The 10,899-nt window shown below is 34.8% G+C and overlaps 1 protein-coding gene across 1 annotated transcript; it reads left to right on the forward strand.

The window, feature by feature from the left end:
• The first annotated feature begins 873 nt into the window (after positions 1-873).
• LOC107902211 (multiple organellar RNA editing factor 9, chloroplastic) lies at positions 874-7,954 on the forward strand. Its single transcript, XM_016828428.2, has 5 exons — positions 874-899; positions 1,014-1,286; positions 2,475-2,566; positions 7,339-7,404; positions 7,501-7,954. The coding sequence occupies exons 1-5, from the start codon at positions 874-876 to the stop codon at positions 7,671-7,673; spliced, it is 630 nt and encodes a 209-aa protein (XP_016683917.2). The 3' UTR covers positions 7,674-7,954.
• Positions 7,955-10,899: the final 2,945 nt, after the last annotated feature.

A 10,899-nucleotide genomic window follows, 5' to 3' on the forward strand; every position in this document is an offset into this window, starting at 1 on the left:
AATAGTACAAAAAATAAATTGGTCTGTTTTATAGTAAATGGACTAATTTGGTTTGGTCCCTAAAATAGAGAGATCTCTCAAGTATATTCACCTTCTTTTTTCTTTTTTTTTTTTTTGCTTTTTATACAATATTAAGGTGGGAGACAGGGTTAACACGATTCAAACTTGTACTAAACGGGTATTTGACAAAAAAACTTTAGCCACTATTCTATACAAGTCAAGACACCTGATTTTTTTTGTTTGTTTGAAGAAGAAGTACAATATGATATAAAAACAAATAAATTATATTTAAAATAGTGAGAATAACTTAAAATTTTTATGTAAAAATAATATTTTTTTAAAATATCGTATAAGGGTTATTAATTATTTTTATCTACTTAAAAAATAATATATATTTTTTTTAGAAATATGTTTAAAAAAGACTTTGAAACTATATCAAATAATGTTAAAAAATAATAAAACAAATCTTGTTTTTTCAATATAAATTTAAAAATTTAAAACCTAAATAGGTATAAATTTAAAAATTAATGCCTAAATAAAAAATAATCTATATATAAATTTAAGTAAAATTTTAAGTTAATATTTTAGCCTGGGCTAGAGTTAATTAACATCTATACTAATGATATCAATCATAGATCCAATTTTACTTAATAATGTCTCTACTTAAAAAGAGAACATAAGGTCGAACATTACAAATAACATTATTGGAAAACACAAAGCACACAATCATATCTTAAAAACGATATTATTGAGAGGATAATTACGAATTCGTAATAATTTTTTTGTAAAAAAAAAATCAGATACATCAATTTGGGGCTTTCAGCCCAATGTCCCAAATTTATTAAGAAAACCCAAAATATAAAAAATTTCAGCATGCCATTGCCAACACCAACTTCAACGTAACCGAAAATAACCATAATAATTTCACTTCAATTCATCTATCTCTTAGACCCTTACACACATTTCCAATGGCAACTCTGTTAAACCCTCCCCCTTTCCTTTTACCCACAAAGCCCTTTCTTCCAACTCACTCCCCCTTCTACTCTGGGACTCAACTCACTGACTGCACCAACTCCTCCACCTCCTCGTACTATCAAAGCTGCAGTACTTGACAGTGACTATTCACCCAGGAGAAGCAGCAGCAATGAACCCAGGGAAACGATAATGTTACCCGGCTGTGATTATAATCATTGGCTTATTGTTATGGAGTTCCCTAAAGACCCTGCTCCTACTAGAGAACAAATGATTGACACTTACCTCAACACTCTTGCCACTGTTCTTGGCAGGTGAGATGACTTGAAGCTTTCCGGGTTTTCTTTTCTTTAGTTGAAAACTATGAAAGAATATGGAGTTTTTTTGTATGTTTCTTTTTTCTCTTTGGGATTTTTCTTGGTTTTTTATGAAATGGGTTGTTTTTTTTTGTTGCCTTGCTGGGTAATGTCAAGTTTTGATGAGATTTTTTTGTTGGTTTTGCTTGGTTTTTTTTTCTATATATAGATTATTATTTATTCCTCACATTCTAATACATTTAAAATTTTTGAAAAAATTTAATTATAATCATATTGTATACATATTCATATATGATACTTACATAATTGAGTTGCTCTTGGAATAATGAAAAATTTGAACTTGAACTCAAATAGAAACTTATTGCTAGCTGCTCGACTCAACCTTGATCGAATATGTTAAGCTTTGCTTGAAATAATATCCAACTACTCGAATTTAGATTAATGAAGCTCATTTATACAATTTATATACTCAAAAACTCGAGTCAAGCTTTCTTTTGTGATAAAGTAGTAATTTGATGTCAATGTATTAAAAACACATTTATAATAATAAAAAACTCAATTAGGCTCTTGAACTATCTAAATTGAGTATTAAGATACTCAAATCTAGCTCAATCATAAGTTAATGGGAAGAAGTCCACTTTGATTTCAATCTGTTCACATTAGTGAAGCTTGCAACTCATATGTCACTTATAGCTTTATAGTAAGCTTTCTTTTAGGTCATTTGCAGTCTTTTCCAAGGACATCCATCTTAAATGAGCCTTTCTTAGTTATCAACATGAGACCCGTGGTCGGAAATTCGGTCGAAATCAAGTTATCTGTGTCTACTATCCGGAGAATGAGTTTTCAGCTAGGGAGTTCAATGGCTAATCTTTTATATATAAATGAATAGAAGAAGAAGGAAAGGTTTTCTTAGCATTGTGTTTTTACTTCTCGATGTTTAGGTCTCTAGTATTTAGATGGTTTAGAAGGAACTTTCGTGATGTTCTTCTCGCGAGGTTCCGTATCTAATATTAAGTTGATGCTCATTGCGACGTAATGTGTTAAAACTTAGTTGAGATGAATATGGAGGTCATTATGCATGTTTTTAGTCATTGTTACTAATATGATGATCATTGTTCCGATGAGTATTGTGTATCTAGTTATTGTAATGAAGAAATGACGGACTTTATTTTCTTGTTATTACAGCATGAAAGAAGCGAAGAAGTACGCGTTTAGCACCACTACATATACTGGATTCCAATGCACGGCATCGGAAGAAACCTCGGAAAAGTTCAAAGGTCAGAAGATTTGTCATCGACCCTGTTTGTTTAAACTATGTTGTTACTTATCCATGTTGAAGAATAGAATAACCATGAAATAAACTTCTATATTTTCTTACTTTGAAGAGAGGATACAGACTTATTTAATAGAGTAAGATCATAACCGTTTCTTAACAGTTTAACTGACTGCACTTACTGCTAACTGCTAAACTTTACTGCTAACTGCTAAACTAACGATACTTAATACTCATAACATTTCCCTTGCTGTCCTGACTTCCTTTTCTTCGGTTGACTTGTTCTTCATTTGGAGCCACCCGTAATTGCTGCCTGAACTTGTTGAACATAACTGCCGACAATGGTTTTGTTAACATATCAGCAACCTGATTGAGGCTGGACACATGTCCAACTTGAAGTATTCCTGCTGCTACTTTCTCTCTTACAAAGAAGATGTCTAGCTCTACATGCTTGAATTTTGAATGCAATACTGGGTTGCCTGCAACAGAAACTGCAGCGGAACTATCACACCAGACCAAAGATTTCTTCTGAGTAGGGACACATAATTCAATTAACAAGGACTGAAGCCAGACTATTTCCGCAGTAACATTTGCCAGGCTTCTATATTCGGCTTCTGCTGTGGAACGTGAAACAACAGATTGCTTCCTGGAGCCCCATAAAACAAGATTTCTTCCTAAAAAAACACAGTAACCTGACGTGGATCTTCGATCATCGATGTCAGACGCCCAGCTGGAGTCCGAATAACCTTCAAGCACAAATTTGGACGTACGATGAAAATGAAGACCATGATCTAAGGTGCCTTGTAAATACCTCAGAATCCTTTTAACAGCTTTAAAGTGTGTGTCGAGTGGCTTGTGCATGAACTGGCAGACTTTGTTCACAGAAAACGCAATGTCTGGCCTGGTTATTACTATGTACTGGAGGGCACCTACGATGCTCCTGAAGAAACTCTCATCTTCAACCACATTTCCTTCACGAGCGGACAAACGACAAGTGGAGACCATTGGTGTGGGAGAGCAATTTGACTTCTCCATTGATGCTTTTTTAGAAGATCCAGTATGTATTTTTTCTGACTTAGCATTAGACCATTTGTGGTAGGAGTTACTTCAATCCCTAGGAAGTAGTTTAAACTCCCCAAGTCTTTTAGAGAAAACTGGTGGTTGAGACAAGCAATAAAGTGATCTACAGCTTTCGAATCAGAACCAGTAATCACAACGTCATCAACGTAGACAAGAACATACATCAAATGATTCCCAGCTTTGTGAATAAAGAGGGAACTATCTGCTTTTGAAGCTTCAAATTGATTTGCAAGTAGAAACTCCCCTAACTTGTGGAACCAAGCTCGAGGGGCTTGCTTAAGCCCGTACAAAGCTTTCCTTAGCCTGCAAACCAGTTGCTGGCCATTACCACTTTGTTGTTCAAAACCTGGTGGTTGCACCATATATATCTCTTCACTCAAATCACCGTTTAAGAACGCATTATTAACATCAATCTGACGGAGAGACCATCCCAAAGATATGGCAAGTGTCAAGACCACTCTAATTGTAGTAGCTTTCACAACAGGGCTAAAAGTCTCATGGAAGTCAATGTCAGCTTCTTGAAGATAGCCTTTGACTACTAAACGGCCCTTGTATCGTGCAATCGAGCCATCCGCATTCCTCTTAACTTTGAATATCCACTTGCATCCGACCGCCCTTCTACCTTCAGGTAACGGTACAAGATCCTAGGTGTGATTTGAAATCAACGCATGATACTCAGCTTGTGCAGCTGCTGTCCACTCAGAACTCTGAAGAGCTTCTTCTATAGAGATTGGCTCCTTAGTAGTCAGCACTGAATTAAGGACCTTAGGCCTATAGATGCCAAACTTACACCGGGTTTGCATAGGATGAACATTTTCAACAGCCCGGGGTGGAGAATCTGACTGAAGGTAGAGACTCATATTGTTCACTACACGAATCAGACGGCTGAGCTGACATATTTGGGATAGGTTGACTTGGTGTAGAATCAGCCACAGAGTTTAAGTAGTCAGAGCTAGTCACCATAGTATTCGAGGAAACTATAAGTGTAACAAGAGGAACATATGATTGTTGTCGAGGTTGCTGCTGACCATTAATTAAACTCTTGGAAGGAGAGCGTTGCTGAAATAGAAAACAAGTCTCATCAAAAACCACATGTCGAGACACAAATATCCGACCAGTATCATCAAGACACCTATACCCTTTATGATTAGCCTCAATACCAAAAAACACACAGCATTTTGACCGAAACTGTAACTTGTGCTTGTTGTACGGTCGCAAACAAGGGAAGCAGGCACAACCAAAAATGCGCAAGTAGGTAGGAGTAATCAGGCGACCTTTTATGCAACATCTTATAGGGACTAACACCGTGAAGAGTAGACGGGGGTAACCTATTGATTATATGTACAGCATAGGAAAAAGCAGAAGACCAAAACTTTAGAGGAAGAGACGTATGTGCTAAGAGTGTCAACCCCATGTCAACCACTTGTCGATGTTTCCTCTCGACCACACCGTTTTGTTCCGAGGTATGAGGACACGTAAGTCTATGCTGGATGCCACATTTAAACAACTCAGCAGATAGGGACCGATATTCACCCCCAATCTGTTTGAAGCATTTTGATGGAGAACCCAAATTGGGCTTGAACCATTCGTTGGAAATGAACAAAACAGTTCAACACTTCAGATTTAGCTTTAATAAAATACAACCATGTATATCGGCTGTGTATATCGACAAAGGATACATAGTAAGAAAACCCATTTGATTTCTTATGAGCAGGTCCCCAAACGTCAGATACAACAAGCTCAAACGGTACGGAGTACACTGTTGTAGATGTGCTAAAAGCAAGCTTGTGAGATTTGCCTAATTGGCAAGCAGAACAAACACTTGGCAGACAATTGTTCTTAAAAGAAATATTACAACTTTGCAAAACTTTTGAGAGAACTGTTGCATGGATGCCCAAGCCGTTGATGCCACAACAAAGGTGTTGAAGCACACGAAGGACGGCACACATTGATGGAATTGACCCTCGGTACAGCAGATGACTTGAAGGAACCAGTTTTAGTCACATCAAATCGGTAGAGACCTTTATGCATATGGCCCACCAGGAGGACCTTCCCTGTCTGAATGTCCTTCACAAAGCACATATATGGGTGAAATTCAAAATACACCAAATTATCCTTAGCAAATTTACCCACAGATAATAAATTTTTGCAAACAGTAGGCACATGAAGTACATTTCTAAGATGAAATAGTCTAGAACCAGAAACCACCGATGACGAGCCTACATGAGCTATTGAGACTTGTTCACCATTTCCCATAGAGACCTTATCCATACCTGTGTAAGGTGAAGGGGATGAAAGATTGTCCACATTCGAAGTGACATAGTTCGTGGCACCCGAATCCGGATACCAAGCCTGAACAGAAGACCCTATAACAGAAGACCGAGAAGTCTGTGCAGGAGCTTGAGAATGAAAATTACAACAGGATGAAGGGTTTTGTTCATAAGAATGATAGTTAACAGTTTTTGAGTCATTAGTCTCCACACCAGAAAAATTTTCATCAAACCGATGATAGCAAGTTTGAACAACATGCCCAAGCTTACCACACAACTGACACTGTGGTCTGGAGCGTGTCCACCCCCTGCCATTACCGTGACTTCTACCACGAAACTAGCCTCTGCCATGTTCCCTAGGTCCTTGTCTACCACTTGACCCATAGCTACTTGAACCATCAGTAGGTTTGGAAGAGCTAGAATTCTTGGAATAGGAGGTTACATTTGCCTGCATAGGAACTTCAGTCAACATGTCCAACTGTCGAGCTTCACAGTCAAGAAGTAAATCAGTCAAGAGGTCTAGAGACATTGGTGTAGCTGAGGCAGTTACACGAACAGACTCAAATTCTGGCGAGAGCCCAGCTAAAATAATGCTGATTTGCTCTTGCTCAGATACAGCACTGCCAGCAGTAATAAGGCTATCACTCAGCCGTTTCACCTTTGACAAGTTATCTTTAATCGAAAGGCTGGCTTTCTTGAGGGAATATAGATCAAGTCTCATTTTTGAAACCTTAATGCTAGACTTAACACCAAATCGTTTTTCAATAGCAGACCAAATGTCAGAACTGCTCTTGGATGACGTGAGATGAACTAGAACCTCATCAGACACTGTTGACAATAGCGAAGAAGCAAGAAATTTGTCTTGTTTCTTGTGAGCATGAAACAACGGGTTATCAACCAACTGACCATCAACACCGGGAACAAGAAGAGATGGGACGGAAACAGTACCTTGTACAAAACCTTCAAGATCATAACCTTCAAGAATGAGCAAGATTTGATGCTTCTAGAGAAGAAAATTACTCTCGGTGAGCTTGATAGTATCATGTTTAGAAAAAGAACGGACTGTGTGTGACACGGCACTTCCAGAACTTCGCGAAGGATCTCCCCCAAAAGTAGAAGAGTGATGAGGAGTATCATCCCCAGGTACAGGATCAGAAGCCATGAAGAAGAAAAAAAAATTATAAACCTATTGCTCTTGATACCATGTTGAAGAATAGAATAACCATGAAATAAACTTCTATATTTTCTTACTTTGAAGAGAGGATACAAACTTATTAATAGAGTAAGATCATAACCGTTTCTTAACAGTTTAACTGACTGCACTTACTGCTAACTGCTAAACTTTACTGCTAACTGCTAAACTAACCATACTTAATACTCATAACAATCCATGACTTTGGGATGAACTTTGTTCTTCCACACGTAGGATTGCCGGTAGTTCTTTGGGTGCTGCCGGGTTCCTACATAGAAGTTAAAAATAAAGATTACGGAGGTTGGTTTGCTATGCATAGAAATATATTTGTTTCTCATGAGACAACTAGATCATGATCTTGCTTCTAATTTCGGCTTCGGTTTCGTGTTTTTGTAGGTGATAAATATATCAACGGAGAAATAACTCCCTGCAAATACCCTACTTACCAACCAAAACCTAGAAAAGAATCAAAATCCGTGAGCAAACGATACGAGCGACGAAAAGACGGTCCACCTGCTGGACAATACAGACCAAAGCAAGCAGCGAGTCCATCGGAATCATCATCTTAGAAAGGTACTAGAAAATGCCGTCTAAAGTTCGCTTTTCATCACACAACTTATTGTCTTTTGTTGAGAGTTCACCGACGGTACCGCGGCTAACTGAAGTCGGCATGTTATCAGAACACTTGTTCGGGAGAAAGTCACTATGAATCCTCTTAATTGGAACACTATGGATGCGGTTGAACTTTCAGCAACGAGATAGATTTTGGTTTATACATGTGCTTACTTTAGTTTTGGTCCTTTTGGAACTTTGTCTATATGAGTATTAGGCCAATATTGAGGCCTACAAACAATTTGATTTGATTTGTTTTCCTTTTTAATAATATATTATAAAAATTAATATTTAATATTATAATGTAAAAGATTAAAAAAATTATGTAAATTTGATCATATTTAAAATTTTAACAAAAGAATAATATATAGAATTATGACATGTTGAATAAAAATACCCATGATTTTAGACACATTTGGTTAATCTATAATATATATAAAAGTACAAATTTAAAAAAAACTTTTGAACCGATAAAAATATTTTTTATTTTTTATCATATTACTAAATTAACATTTAAAAATAATTACAACCAATTTAAAAAAATAAAAAAAATATAGTAATTTTATTAAAATAAAAGTTGTGATAATCATAATAGATTTAAATTTATTATTTGGAAAAATAAACATATTATAATAAAAAATTTGTGTGTTGGTGATTTAGTTTCTTATGTTAATATTAATGTTTATTTAGAACAAGATTTTATGTTATTAAATTTTCTTAAGATAATTATTAGAATAGGATGATTATTATTAGGATTATACTTGTATACTTATAGATTTTATTAATATTATTAATCAATTATGATAATTAGGAGTTAGATGAATTAATATTATTTTATTTACATAAATTATTAATTTATTAGGATAATTTAGATTAATTTTAGATAAATAGTTTTTATTTATTTATTTTTCAATTTTTATCTTGTAAATTGATGAAATCATTTTGTTAGATTAATCTAAGATTCTTAAGTTTTGCATTAAAAATAGGGATTAATTTGCATGAATAAAAAACACGAAAAATCCCACTCAAAATAGGAGGTCTTTAACTTATAATTATATGCTTCTTCTCTACTCCTTGATTATGACATGTCTCTCCTCCTTAATCTCTGTTAATACTGTGTATCAACAATAATATATTTACTTTGATATAACTTTTATAGTCTTTGAACTTAGTAATTATATTTACTTTGATATCTATACTTTTTTTTTGTTCATTTTGATCTTAAAACTTGGATTTCATCGAATTTTGACGATGTGGTACTTTGAATTTTATTTTTTAAACTTTCAAGTGATGCTATGCTATTTTAGAGAATTTAGAGTGCTACATCATCAAACTTTTACATTTGTTAAATTCAGCTACTAAAATGGACCTAATTATCAAGCTAATGTATCAAAATGAACCCAAAAAAAAATACTAAAACGGAATTAATTTTTTAAGTTTAAGGACTAAAAATTAACGTATGAATTTTATAGTATTCATAGATCCAATCTAAACCAACTAGATTTCAGCATGGATATCACTGCTACTATAAAGCTCCGTAAGAGAGCCTTCATTTATAGGTTATTAATAATTGTGAGTATTTATAACTTATACGTAATGAAATAATGCTTGTGTAAATCAAAATCAAGTTGCTTAGAAAATACATCTCAGTACTTCTAAGTTTCATTCCTTTTAATTTAGAATTTTGTTGGAAATATCCCTATAGATGGATTAATTAGGATTTATTTCAATTTACTTGTTTTGGAAGTTAAAAAGTGGGTTCAAATTAATTGAAATTATTGTTTTTAAAGAAATAAATATTTTGTTGCAAGTGAGATTAAGTTGTGCTGTGGCTCGATTTAAAAGAAAAATATTCAAGCCATTTTTAATTTTTTATTATATCATTGTGGTTTCTTCAAATATTTTGGGTCAATTAAGGGCTTGAAATTTGAGTTTGTATCAAAATTTGGGTCTAAATATGGCAAGTCCATTTGGCCCCCAAGATTTGCAAAATATGTTTTGCAGAGGTAGAATCAACCACCACCCTTCCCCACTTCCACCTATCTCGCCTAACTTGCCCAACATCATCACCAACCCGAAAAGTCGGCCGATTGATATGTTTATGATTGTTATATGGTTTTTGTCATTTAACATGTTTCGATCTCATTGGAACTTATTGTATAGGTTGAAGAAGGCTTGAAAGCAAAGTTGGAGGAAATGGCAGTAGTGAGCGCTGTAACTTTCGAGGGAGGACGTCACGAAGTTGCCTATTGACTTCTGATGCTCAGATATATGCCAAGGAGATGAAGTGTTGCAAAATAGTGGAGAAAGTCACCACAGTGAAACATTGCCATTGAGCTTAGCATTTTTTCTCAATGAACATAGGGTAAAATATAGATTTAACACCTCACATTCGGTCTGAATGTTGTGTCCGAATCTTGAGAAATTACATTAACTTGTTTAAAAGTCCAGAAATTGACTATGAAATCGTGTGATAAAACTAGTGTTAATTTTGATAAAATGTCTTCCAGTTTTAGGGAAATTTCTCATTAAAATGTTACTTTATTACAAGAAAACATTTAAGTGATCATCTCGTTTTGCAGCGGAATTTACTAAGTTATAAGGTTTTGAAAACCGGGGTTTAATTTGCAACAAATCATTTTGCATACAGAATTATAATAGTACTTAACTCAAAAAAGTAAGTCAAAATGAAAAGTAAAGTCCAAAAGTCCGAAAAGTCAAATTAAACATAAAATTCATTAAAACCATTTTAACGAAAGAATCTAATTCCGAGTTCCCGCATGCCGTCTGGTCCTAGGTTTGTTGATTACTTGAGAAGATAAAACAAATGATGGGCTTACAAGCCCAGTGTATAACTCAACCCATACAGACAGATCATACATATATAAAAACACAAATATGTATACAATTGCGATTCAAATAGAAAATCAAAGGTAATTTCATATACATATTCAAATCCTACACTCATCCGCTACACACCATCTCTATCCATCCTTACACATCAATTAGGGTAATAAATACCCATCCAACCCCACACACTTATAAGTGAGCGTATGTCACTTTTTAGAATAGTGCAATGAAGCTGCCAGAAATAATGCAGTAGTCTGCCAGAATCAGATAAGTGTGGCAATGCCACTAGAACAGATATGTGGTTTACACAACAGATAAAGCAGATCATTAAAC

This window comes from Gossypium hirsutum, chromosome D05, assembly GCF_007990345.1.
Source record: "Gossypium hirsutum isolate 1008001.06 chromosome D05, Gossypium_hirsutum_v2.1, whole genome shotgun sequence".
NCBI classification, from domain to species: Eukaryota; Viridiplantae; Streptophyta; class Magnoliopsida; order Malvales; family Malvaceae; genus Gossypium; species Gossypium hirsutum.

Excerpts from the sequence above, each read along its gene's own strand:
- LOC107902211 (XM_016828428.2), top strand. The coding sequence starts at position 874 with ATGCCATTGCCAACACCAACTTCAAC. Across the intron at positions 2,567-7,338 it reads AACCTCGGAAAAGTTCAAAG|GATTGCCGGTAGTTCTTTGG; the intron begins GTCAGAAGATTT and ends TTCCACACGTAG. Across the intron at positions 7,405-7,500 it reads TAAAAATAAAGATTACGGAG|GTGATAAATATATCAACGGA; the intron begins GTTGGTTTGCTA and ends GTGTTTTTGTAG.